The sequence below is a fragment of the Gymnodraco acuticeps genome, unplaced genomic scaffold (assembly GCF_902827175.1).
Source record: "Gymnodraco acuticeps unplaced genomic scaffold, fGymAcu1.1, whole genome shotgun sequence".
NCBI lineage: Eukaryota > Metazoa > Chordata > Actinopteri > Perciformes > Bathydraconidae > Gymnodraco > Gymnodraco acuticeps.
Window position 1 is genome coordinate 1,550,193 of NW_022990510.1, and position 12,854 is coordinate 1,563,046.

The 12,854-nt window shown below is 41.1% G+C and overlaps 1 protein-coding gene across 1 annotated transcript; it reads right to left on the minus strand.

Moving 5' to 3' along the window:
• Positions 1 to 1,275: 1,275 nt before the first annotated feature.
• LOC117553152 lies at positions 1,276 to 6,507 on the minus strand. Its single transcript, XM_034226971.1, has 2 exons — positions 2,845 to 6,507; positions 1,276 to 1,995 (listed from the first exon to the last, which is right to left on the minus strand). Exons 1-2 carry the CDS (start codon positions 3,590 to 3,592, stop codon positions 1,592 to 1,594), a joined length of 1,152 nt encoding a protein of 383 aa, XP_034082862.1. The 5' UTR covers positions 3,593 to 6,507; the 3' UTR covers positions 1,276 to 1,591.
• Between the last annotated feature and the right edge of the window lie 6,347 nt (positions 6,508 to 12,854).

Below are 12,854 nucleotides of genomic sequence, written 5' to 3' on the forward strand. Positions count from 1 at the left end.
GGCCCATAGAAAGCCCGCGTTTACCTAATCAATAACCGATGCGAGACAATGGTCTACTTGTCTCAAAGAGATCCAGACAAGCCTCAACATCCCCCACGGATATAGGAGAAGCGTTTGACCTGTGACCTCAACCCACAGAGGAGTCTTTGAGTGACTACAAGCAGATGTTTGCAGTATCACAGACTCTAAGGAATAATAAGAGACTCTATAAACAGATCAGATTAAAATATTCTCTTACAATAAGTAAGTGGATTGTTGTCAGTGTAGATGGTGAAGTGAGGAGCATAAAAGAGGTAATCTCTAAACTTCTCACACACTGCCCATTTTAGCGCGAGGAACTCTAATTTGCCGCTGTGCAAATGATAATTCCTTTCAGTCGGTGTCAAGGTTCGTGACCCATAGCCAATGACTCGCAGCTTTTCGTCCTGCTGTTGGTAAAGAACTGCTCCCAGTCCTTGCTCCGATGCATCGGTATGCAAGACCAATGGCATGTCAAAGTCTGGGTATCCGAGAACTGGAGGATGAGTTAACATGTCAACCAGTTCCTCAAGTGTAGTCTGAGCAGTCCACTCTATAGGCGCCCTGGATGACAGCTGGGGTCCTTTAGCTTTGATCTGTCGAGCTTGTGTTGAGGCTTTCACTTGGAGCAACTCGTATAATGGCTTTGCTATCTTTGAGAAGTCTTGTATGTACGACCTGTAGTAACTGAGAAAGCCGAGGACTCTTCTCAAGTCACCTACGGTCTTCGGTGTTTTTGCTTTCAGGGCCAGTACAGCTTCTAGATCTTTGGGGTCGACTCGGACACCCTCACCAGAGACCAGGCGTCCGACATAGCAAACTTCTCCCCTGAACACCTCACACTTCTCAGGACGGAGCTTCACTCCCTGACTCTGTATCGCTTGGAGCACTTTCCGAACCACCTCCACATGATTTTCAAAGGTCTGGGAGTAACACAGAATGTCGTCCAGGTAAGGTATACAGCACTCATCTCTCAAAGAACTCAACATCTCCTCCATACTCCTCTGAAAAGCTGCTGGTGCATTCGTAAGACCAAACGGGATTCTCACCCACTCATAAAGCCCCCAGGGTGTGATGAAGGCGGTCAGATGGCGTGAATCTTGTTAGAGATTTAAAGGGATATCTGGTCTGCTTTTCAAATCTCCGCGCGTCCCTATCAAGCTGGTTATAATACAGGAAGAAATCCAGAGCTACCAAGTAAACAATAATCTACTTTAATGGTAATATGACAATGCAATACAATCAATACAGTACAAATTCAATACAAATTATCTTTGGGATCCCGAATTTACCTGCACGTGAGCCAGCCAGAGGAAAGAGGCTGAACACCGCGTGTGTGTCTGTGTTTATACTCTTTAACAATGGGAGGAGTTATCAGATCCTCCCATTTGGACCTCCTTGATTGGCAGCCCCAAATATCACTAACACCTCAAATCTTAGGTTTCCCCAATCACTGTAGCAAGATCTAAGGTGAATGCAAATCAAGACATGCTCTCACCTTCCCCCCCATCTTCCTTTGTCCTCAAAAACACATGTCAACAGGCCCCAAATCCAGCTCACAGTTTTACCCAAATTATTCCCATTTTAAGCTTATCCATAGTTTGCTAACATGAATAAATACAAATATAACTCTACAATCTTCAGCCACAAAACCCTGGTGGTATGCCTTACCCTGGTCAAGGATGCTGAACCAAGAGTATCCCCCCAAGGTGTCCAGTAGGTCCCGTATCCGAGGCAGTGGGTGTCGGTCTGGTACAGTTTTCTGATTGAGCAGGCGATAGTCTATACAAAGGCGCAAAGAGCCATCTTTCTTCCGCACGCACACAACAGGGGCAGAATAGGAAGACTTGGATTTAACAATCCATCCCTTCACCAGTAGGTCTTGAATATATTCTTTGACCTCCCTCAAAAGCGGCTTTGGTATGGAAGTATACGTCCTTTGCACTGGAATATCGTCCTTCAGATTTATCACCATTTGTAGGCTAGGGTTACAGCCAGGCTTGGAATTTCGTCATTTTAGGGGCAAGGCCATTTGGCCTTCCCGTTCACATTTTTTTCAAGGGCACAAAGGCCACATGACAGGGCACAAAGGCCGTTTGGTTAAATTACGCTGGTCAATCAACATGACTGAAAAGTGTAGCACTAACGTCAACACCAGTCGTTTTACAAATGGCTGAATAGCAATAGTGTTTCTTTAACGTATACGTTAAGTTCAGCCATAAACCACATAAGTCAGTCATGTATTATATCAAAACCGCTTAGCAAGAAAAATACTAGATTCAAAGGTGACAGCTATCTGCTAGCTTGTAGAAGCAACACTAGATGTAGACCCCTTGAAGGGAAGACGTTAGCGCTATCCAAACTAGCTAGCTATCGCTAGTTTTCATGACAAAATGTAACGAGTCGACTTTAAATAGGCTAATACAATGGTAATTACCTATCAATAGTACTTTCTATAAACACGTAAATGTTAAGTCCTTTCAAATACTACCACATACTTCAGTTAAATCATATCAAAACAGCTTGGTCCGCTTGCTTACCTGTGCTTGTCTTGCTCCCGCGGCTGAGGAGGAGGCTGTCGGGCCCCTACAGGCATTTCTGATGGAACAATCACAGCAGAGCAATCGCTCTGATCCACAGGCAAGGGACTATCCTACTGCGCGCACTAATATGACTTTACTAGCGTTGTTTACACTGGAACTTTTGACAGGGGCACCAAGGCCACTTTGGCCGTGAATTGCATTTTTTTTCACAGGGCATCACGGCCAAAGTGCGGGGCAACGACGGCCATGGCCGTCGTGGCCGTCGTGAAATTCCCACCCTGGTTACAGCCAATGTAATTTCCGTCCCTCGCAAAAGCCTTTGATTCTTCATACAACATTCTCTTGGCAATCTCTTGTTGTTCCTCCTCTAAGTGACTGAGGTCCACTGGTGGGTGCCACAGAGGTGGAGTCGGCTCAGCTTTTTGGATTGGTTCAAGGAGTTGAGTTGAGACCTCATTGACTGTTGCAGTACATGTTGTCTTGTCAGGAGATTCAGCATCCACAAACCTTTCAATGTGCTGCAATACGCCCAGGGCTGTCTTGCGTGGTAAGATGACATCATGTTTGGTGTTATTGCCTACTGGAATTGTGACATAAGGCTTTGCAGGGTTCTGTATCTCAAACAAACCTGTCCCTAAATCCAGCTGCGATAATTGATGACTGTCTTCATCAGCTTCAAACAACACCAGACGATCAGAGGGGTTCAGGGCTTGGGGAACACGACACCTCACCCAGGTGACTTGACCAGCCGGAATGACGATGTCATTTACACCTGTTCTTAGGCGTACCTGCGATGTACTTGGTTCAACTGCCTGAATAAAGCTCACAATTGCTTCGGCTTTCTCCACCGGAACACTGATGGCATTACGAAGCAGTCTAACCAGAGTGCCTATCAATCGTTCTGGCTGTCCCTCAATGATTTCCTCCAAAACATTAAAACCAACCAATGGTCTCTCCATGGTCAAGCTTGTGACTAGGAATGGAACACTGATGGAAAGACTGGGTTCTTCATTTCCTGGCAGGTTGGTCATAATGGCTACCCAGCCATTAACTGCATACACCTTTAGCTCGTTCAGATCCTCGATAATCTCCAATATTGGTCGAACATCAAGATTAGGCAGATATTGTTCTTTCCAGGCGCGGCTTATGATACTGACTTGAGCACCGGAGTCAAGCAATGCAGTCACTGCCAATCCGTTTAAATTACACTGTATTAGCGACTTTTTTCCTATCAGCTTGGCAACAGTTCTACGTTTCACCCCTGGTGAACCAAAAGAAAACTGAGTCGAGGATTCATCTTGCTGGTAACTATTCTGTGCACCAGCTACTTCAACTGTTTTGCCCTCACAACTGGTTTGCGCTTTTGCCTCACCAGAATGTTCAGCTTGGGGTCGTATTGTAGATCCGATCACTGGCAACCCCTCTGCAGTGACCGGCTTGAGTTTCCCTGACTCTCTTGTCTCTTTAAACAGCCCACAGCCCTGTGTCCTCCATCACCACAATAGAAACAGTGGTTACAATCTGGCCGGTTTTGTTCGACACATCTTGAACAACCAAAGGGTTTCTTTCTCCTGGTTCTCACTCTGTTTTGAGAGTATTGGTTATGGTTAATCATGTCTGCCGGATGTGGCTGCTTTTGTTGTCTCATAGCCTCAACCATGCTGGTTAGCTCATCTACCTTGGCTGCAAAATCTTTTATTGGGTCTGTCTTTGTTTTGTGGGCTGTGCTTTCTTGTTTGTTGCCACACTCTTGGACTGTGTTAAGCTCAAGTTGTGCGCTATGAGCACTAGTTGCTGCTTGCCGACGAGAAGGACCTATCCTCTTCTGTCTCTCACTCTCCTCACTGGTGATTCTCATTACATGGCGTAATATTGTTTCATCACTCACCTCACCACTTGACAGAAGAGGCTTTCTTTAGTTCTCTGCGTACATCATTGTGTTTATATCCAAGTCCCTGCAAGACCGTATGTAGAAACACATCTTGAACAGTAGCTGGACTGTATTTAATGCCTGCGTCTGACAGTTTGGAGGTGAATAGGACACGTTGCTTTAACCCTATCACTCGGTAGAGAAACTGTTGTGGTGTTTCATTATCATCCTGTCTTGCACACATTCATTCTTGGAATAACTCCGTACTGTTTTTCTCTCTTAAGTGGGCCTGGAGAAAGCCTTTGAGCTCCATCACTGTCAGGTCATCCTTATTTATTAGCATGTCTTTGAAAATTCCAGGTTTTATGATTCGGAGCACACCACGAACTATATCTCCGTCATGGACACCTTCTCTAATTCCTTCCTCGATTTGCTTACAGACATGGTTATAGCTTATGTCCGAAGAATGATCACCAACTTGACCCCCTTGCACCTTAAACTCCCTCCTCTGGAGGTAGGAGAGCTCTCTTAAGGAGATCATTGTCTCTGGGCCGGACTGGGCAGCAGACGGAGCTGGTGAGTGTGGGATGTTATGAGACTTACTAGTGTGTGCTGGTGACAGTGGGGGTTGTTCTAGTGTCTGTGTTGTAGGTGCCATAATGCTTTGTCTTAACCTTTTACCCAGGTCTTCATAGCTATTAAGCATTTCCAGTAACCCAGTATTTGTGTTATCACCTACAGCATTAAAACTGACTGGAGAAGCGGTGAGATCTGTCTCAGCTTCAGATATCTGCTTAGTGTTGTTACCTGTGTTGATCTCTAAGTGTGGCAAACCCGGTAGACTTACTTCTCTGTCTTTCACAATGTCATCAATAGCATCTTTCAACATCAACAAGTGAGCCATCCCACTATCTTCTGACTCAAGCAAGTGCTTACTGTGCATAAATAAAGTGATGTAGTTGAAGCAGCCTTCATCGTCTCCCTCCTCGAGCTCAGACGGTTCCTGGCCTGACACTGGACCCACTTCCTTGGCAATGTGGAGGAGTTATTTCGCTGACAAGGAGATTAGGCTTCTTCTAATGTCCCACACCAGACTTTTCCTTTGGCTCTCCGACATGACAGCAGCTCTTCCAATTCACTCACGATGGATCACTCAGTTCAGCAACGGGTCCACGTCTGCTCCAGCTTACAGCTCTCTGCTCGCATCAGCTCTGGTATTAGTCCTAGAAGTCATTAATGGATCAGCTCCCGACCAGTAGGTGGCACCGACCCCGGACTAGCCCCCAAGAACTGTTACGGGTCCCCGATATGAGGACCACAGTAACAGTGATGATACCTGTATGGTGCAGGTGAGACAGAAGTAATGAGGACACGTTGTGTTCAGTTTCCTTCCAGATTACTTCTCCTGAGGTTGTTTTATTACACAAAATCATATAAACATATTCATTATCTTATGCATTTCAGTTTCGACTTACATTCCTCAATAACCATTCACATACCTTCACTCTGTCTGTATGTTACTCTTTTATGTGATAAACACATGTCAAATTGAATTTCACATTCAATCAAATACGTTAAATACATTTGTATATAGTATTAACCTGTATATAATACTACTCTTCTTTTACTTTCATTTAAAAGTAGTATTTCATGACCCCTCTAACCTCTCATGTTGACTATTTAGCTTCTGCCATTTGGCAGGTCACTAAAATGCATTACTGAAACATATTTAAGTGTAACAAACAACCTTACTGTTTTACCAACAGTAACTAACTTATAACCCTTACAAAGTACATATTTATTACAAATTCACAATCATTATACATGTATGTAAATACTCAGTGTGCGGGAGCCTTCAGATATACTGACAAACTTGTATCCTTACTGCGTCAGATCACGTTGTCCCCAAAATGGCGCCGTACCGGGGAAGCTAGGCCAATACACACACATTACTTAACGGTTTTACACATGTAAACAGCGCTACAAAGTCTTTAACTGTTAGCGGGCCGTTACATATTATTTACGCAAACCTTATGGGGGATTCATTGTGATTTATGCACAGTTTACCAACCTGTATGGTGCAGGTGAGACAGAAGTAATGAGGACACGTTGTGTTCAGTTTCCTTCCAGATTACTTCTGAGGAAACCCCGGGAATGTCCGTCGCTGTAATCGGTACCCCGGAACCATTTAATCAAACACAAACGTTCCGCCTCACTACTTACTGCATCCATCGACCCCGTTAGTGAAATGAAAATAACAGATGTACTAAACAAAGGTATATTCCAACTCCAAACAATAATAATTATTATATCAATGTGGTCACACATCCCAGGGGTGCCACAATTACCATGACAAAATGTAGCCATAGCTTACTCATTCTCTGATATGGGTGCTGCACAGTGATAAAGTACAGCTAGATCCCCTCATTGAGTAAGGATTTGCGTGAAATAATAGACAGTCTAACATGAGTATCATCAATGTTGATGTTTTTTGTTGTTTTTTTATTTACAAATAAGTTGACAGGTGTATCTTTCATTTTAACATATTGAATGCATGATGCGGTTCAGCGGTTGTGTGTACGTTGATAGGGGAGAGTGGGGTAAGATAAGCCAATTGGGGTAAGATGATCCAATTTGTACTTATATTTTCCTCTAGGCTAGGAAAAAGTAGGTCGAGGTCAAATCATCTATCATAGATGGCCAATGAAATAAAAAAATAAAAATGTAATTAAATAGGCTAGTCATTGATAATTATTGATGTTATTAAATGTGATTATTCTCTCATGTCTATCACTATTGAAGGCTGTAGCCCTTCCTTTAAAAGTAATTAATGTTGCTTCAGGCATATGGAAGGAAAGATGCTGGCGTGCCTTAAAATTATTGAACCAATCTAGACCTAAAAGAATAGCATTCATTCTATCAAGATACTGTATTCAGCTACACAAGACCAGAGGCCTGTACTATGAATCCAATTCAATATAACATTTGGATATGTTTGAGTTACCCGGCTTACCTAATCCAAAACAAACGCGTTCTCGCTAAGCGGTCCTACGACGCTGGTTATCAACTCGGTGGCCGTTTCTCAATCGCGAGTAAACCTGCTGCAGAGCAACTATTTCAAGTATACTACGTCATAGAGTGGCGCATAATGCTGGGCATTTAACATGCATTTAAACAGTCCTTCGGCGCCACTCGATGATGTAGTATACTTGAAATAGTTGCTCTGCAGCATGTGTACGCGCGATTGAGAAACGGCCAGTAACTCAAGCCAGGATTTCTCTGTCCGGTTGCGCGTTAACATGGAAGGTGCAGGGTTAGCAACATTTGACCAATCACAAACATGGAGAAGCGTACTGACAGCGCAGCGTCATACTTCCTGAATGAAAAGGGAACTATAATATTAGACATATGAAGAAGTTAAACTTTAAACGTCCATGACTTAAACACTTGATCCAGGATCAAAGCCACATAGCTGCACCTGCAAGGTGAATACAGCTGGTAAAAATAAAAAGTGTTTGAATGCATACATTAACAGGTTTATGATATCACTGCCCCGTCCAACACACGAGTGGATCTGACTTTAATTACATTTGACTCGAGTGTTTCATCAACTTAATGTGTTGCTTAAAATAATACTTCTGCATACAGTATGTGACACTGTGAGTGTTGCACGGCCAGATACAGCTCAAGAAGCTGACATAGATAAGGAAATATATGATACATTATGATGTGATATGAATGATAATGGGACACATCAACGTCTGCACTCACAGTGCCCGCGGACTATACCTAATGTTACTTTGATCCGGTTACTTATGTTGTGGCAGATATTTCAGTAAGCTTTCTTAACGCTAATGTTATAATAGTCAGATTGCTCTGAAGATGGAGGTGATATTCTATTAATGTTCACGTTCACACAGTCAGTTGATTTTTGCCGGCCATCTTTCCTGCAACGGCAGTTTTTCTGTATTTCCATTATCCTGTAATATGACTTGATCGCTTTAAACTCCGCAAACTGAGCTCTGATTGGTCAGCAGGCGGTGCTTTCACTGAGTTGATCTCTTATCCTGGAACCTATCCTGCTCCGGAGCAGGGGGGTATACTACGAAGCAGGATTTTCGTTTAGCAAGATAACTTCTGGGATTTCCGGTACTAAGAAGCTGGTTCACTTTTTAGCGGGCTAGATCCAAGCCCCCAGGAAGTGCGCCGGAGTCTGATGAGAATATTCGTAATGGCCAAACGGCGGTACTACACTTCCGTTTGGTTGCTGGGCCCGGAAACACTTTTTCCCATTGACTTACATGGGGAAAGAGTGGTCTGTAACTCGTTGGATAATTTTTTTAAAACTAAATAAACAACCCAGTATGAACACTTGTATAGCCCTTATTAAAAACATTCATTCCTCAAGTTGTAAAAATGTGCTAATAACGTTATTCTGAGAGTTATTTCCCTCGGCATTATGAACGCGCATCTAACCCACGGGACCGCGCTGCCCGGCATGTTCATGTTACGTGTTCAGCACTACATGCGTTTATCTTTACCCATGGATGCACAATAAGAACGGACCCACATCGCCTTACTGCCATCCCACGGAGCTGTAATAATGGATATATTGCACATGTTTGCTGTAATTCATAATTTGTAAAATAATATACTACATGGGCTGTATGATGTAAATCTTGTACCGTAAATGTTGTATTAAATAAAGTTAATAATATTACCGACGTAGATTAACGTTCCTGTAGCTTCTTATTGCACTTGCAATATACCATTAAAAGAGTTGTTTGCTATTAGGCCGACTATATATTAAGTCGTCATATTTATACACATATCAATAAAGATATGTGTCAAAGCTCTAATCAAATTAACAGTTGTATTAATTATAATTGTATATATATATATATATATATATGTATATTGCCTGTGTTGTATATGTATACACACAAATGAACAACCTTGTGTTTTTTCAAAATTTTTACAAGTTGTATTGTAGTGTTTATTTTAGTGTTGTTTTATTCTTATCCACATTTTGATTTCAGAGCACAGGACAGGAGAATGCTGGGCACAACATCACGCTCAACAGTGAAGCTGGCAATGCTGAACAAAACCAGTTATAATATTTATTCCGCTGAAAAAGTGAAAGCTTTACGGAAATGTAATTAAAAATACATAAGCATTTCAGGTAGAAATTAGCATTTTATATAGAAATTCACAAATATAAGAAATGAAACCTAAAAGAGATGTTAACAAATGTATACCTCTGATGGCTGGCATAGTAGAACAAGGTGAATAAAATAATGACAAAAAATGTTAATACAATTTATATAGATTAAAAGGTAATATAATATTGATTACAATTATTCTATTAAAAAATCCACCAAACATGATCAACAGGAAAGCCCTCTGAAGGCATGTTATGGTTTGAAAAAAGTTGAGGATGGGGTCCAGACAGTTCAATCAGGAGAGACTTCATTTTGTTTAAAGAACATTTATTGACACATGTCATATTATAAATGTTAAGTCTTTGGCGATTAGACCCCGATCCTGAAATCGTATATCTAAAGGGGGAAATGCAGCCGTGAGCATATAGGGAACCCCCCGGGGTCTAGACACTGGTGATAATGCTGAAGATCTGGATTTGATGAGGAGATGGGATGAAGAGGAGGTGTGATGAGGTCTTTGGATTAGATCTCCTGGTATTGGATATGATGAAAGGAGGTGGATGGGGGGGAGGCGGGCGGCAGCATGAACATTACATTACATTACATTGCATTTAGCTGACGCTTTTGTCCAAAGCGACTTACAATAAGTACATTCGACCAGGAAGACACAACCTTGAAGAAAACAGAATCATATAAGTATATCAGGTTTCATAGAGCTAAACATTTCAAGTGCTACTCAACTGGCTTTAGGTAATCCAGTCCTTTATTAGTATAAAAGTGCTTCGTTAATCGTTCTAACGCTCGAAGTGGAGTCGAAAGAGATGAGTTTTCAGTTTGCGCCGGAAGATGTGCAAGCTATCTGCCGTCCTGATGTCAATGGGGAGCTCATTCCACCATCTTGGAGCCAGGATAGCAAACCCACGTGTTTTCGCCGATGGGAACTTGGGTCCCCCTCGCAGCGAGGGCGCAACGAGTCGTTTGGCTGATGCAGAGCGTAGTGCACGCGCTGGGGTGTACGGTTTAACCATGTCCTGGATGTAGGAAGGGCCAGATCCATTCGCAGCACGGTAAGCAAGTACCAGTGTCTTGAAGTGGATTCTAGCAGTTACCGGAAGCCAGTGAAGGGAGCGGAGGAGCGGAGTGGTGTGGGAGAATTTAGGAAGGTTGAAAACCAGACGAGCCGCTGCATTCTGGATGAGACCACACACCTGGAATCACAGCTGACTGCAGGAGAGAGGAGAACCATTTAAAAAATTGTAATAATGTCAGCAAGACATGAACATATATAACCACTATCATTCAATTCTGTAATTGCAGGTTTGTTAGCATGATATTTCAAACATAAATGGCCTGTCTTAGTTTAAAGCCCACTCACCACGTCAAGGTGCAGGCCACAAACAGTACATACACACGAGACAACACTTACATACATATAAATAACTTACATATAAAATGTTTGGATAGTTATTTTAATACATTGAATACAATGAATACATTTAACACATTGAATACATTGAACACATTGAATACATTGAATACATTTAACACATTGAATATATTTAACACATTGAATACATTTAACACATTGAATACATTGAATACATCGAACACTAAACTCTAAATAACTAATATACATCTCCAGTGTGGTAATATTGCTGCAAGATTTGGTATCAGATATGAAAAAATACATGTTTAGAATTTTGCGTGTCCATGTACAGACTTGTGCCGCGTTAAGCGTACTCCAATAGTATGTTGAACACAGACTTGCAAACAAAATACACCAAATTGAACTTTCAGTTACAGTTGAAGGTACAAATACAACATAATGAATATTGGCTAGAAAGAAGCTTGGGATGTTGCTGTTGACATTCACATAAATCGTTCCACTGTTGAAAACCATGTGTTGCGTTGCTTAACAATAAATAAACAGAGGACTGTGACATACATTCAAATACAAATATAGAAGAAGATATAGAATAAATAAGTTAACTTACAACAGTCATAAGGAAAAGAAAACACATACAGAGATCATACATATATAGAAGGAAGTATAGAATAAAAAAGTTTACTTACAACAGTCATAAGGAAAATAAAACACATACAGAGCTCATACATATATAGAAGGAAGTATAGAATAAAAAAGTGTACTTACAACAGTCATAAGGAAAAGAAAACACATACAGAGCTCATACATATATAGAAGGAAGTATAGAATAGTATAGAATGTGGATTGCCGCCACAGGAGATGTTGGAAAGAGAGGCTGAATTTAGCGCAGCCCAGACCTAAATCCCCCGCGCCCCTCCCCCTTCACACGCGGTCACGTTCAGTGTTCACTGTCACGTCACTGAGGCTAAAGAGACAACGCTTTATGTATACAGACAATCTATGCTAACAACCGACAACAGTTTGCTCCAAAAGGTAAGAGACGAAAACATATGTATTTTCTAACCTGCCTCCTTAATGTCTGTATGTAATGTAACATGTTCTCATATAAAAGAGTAAAATAAGCCAAACCATTCATCAGCAACCGCTACTGTGGCTAAGCTAATGTTGGGTGTTTGCACAGTAATTTTCCATACTTTTCATAGTTAACCAAAATGCTAGAAATGTATGCATGCCAGCAGTTCTGCAATGTTAACTCTGTATGCATTAGCTAACTTTCTAGAAACCAGACTTTGCATTTATAATTCGTTTTATATATATATATATATTTGTATTTAAAATCTATAAATGTGAGATGAAAAAACTAAAAATGACATATATTTTTCACAACTAATTTCCAATGCAATGTCCCTACCATTATAAACGACGATGCATACAGAATCTTCAAGAACACATATTATTTTAAAGAGGCGTGAAGAGCTAATCATTTGTACTCTATTTATAGATGGCAGAAATAACTGGATCAACATCCAGAGAGGAAATCCTGAAGGAAAGTGGGCCTCCCGCCATACTTGGACAAGGTGCTGTATAGTTTTTATAAGAATTTTTATTCATTTTGTTTCAGTAATTTTTTGATTGCATACCCTTTACTTTCATATGGTAAAAACAAATATATTGTACCTTATTTTTACATCTGATAAGTGAAATCAGTTGATTGTGACCTTATCACAAAAAGTCAGTGACTTGATACATCCTGCTTCGTAATACTGCATGAAATCGTCATGCATTATTTAATGTAATATTAATATATAATCTTAATCCTTATAAAGTTTCATCATGATTCTATATACAAGTAAGAGTTATATGTAATATATGTA

Bases quoted from the DNA above. Each gene is read 5' to 3' on its own strand.
- LOC117553152 (XM_034226971.1), bottom strand. From the start codon at position 3,592: ATGACCAACCTGCCAGGAAATGAAGAACCCAGTCTTTCCATCAGTGTT. The intron at 1,996-2,844 runs ACCAGGGTGGGA...ACCCTAGCCTAC, and splicing joins CGGAAATTACATTGGCTGTA to AAATGGTGATAAATCTGAAG.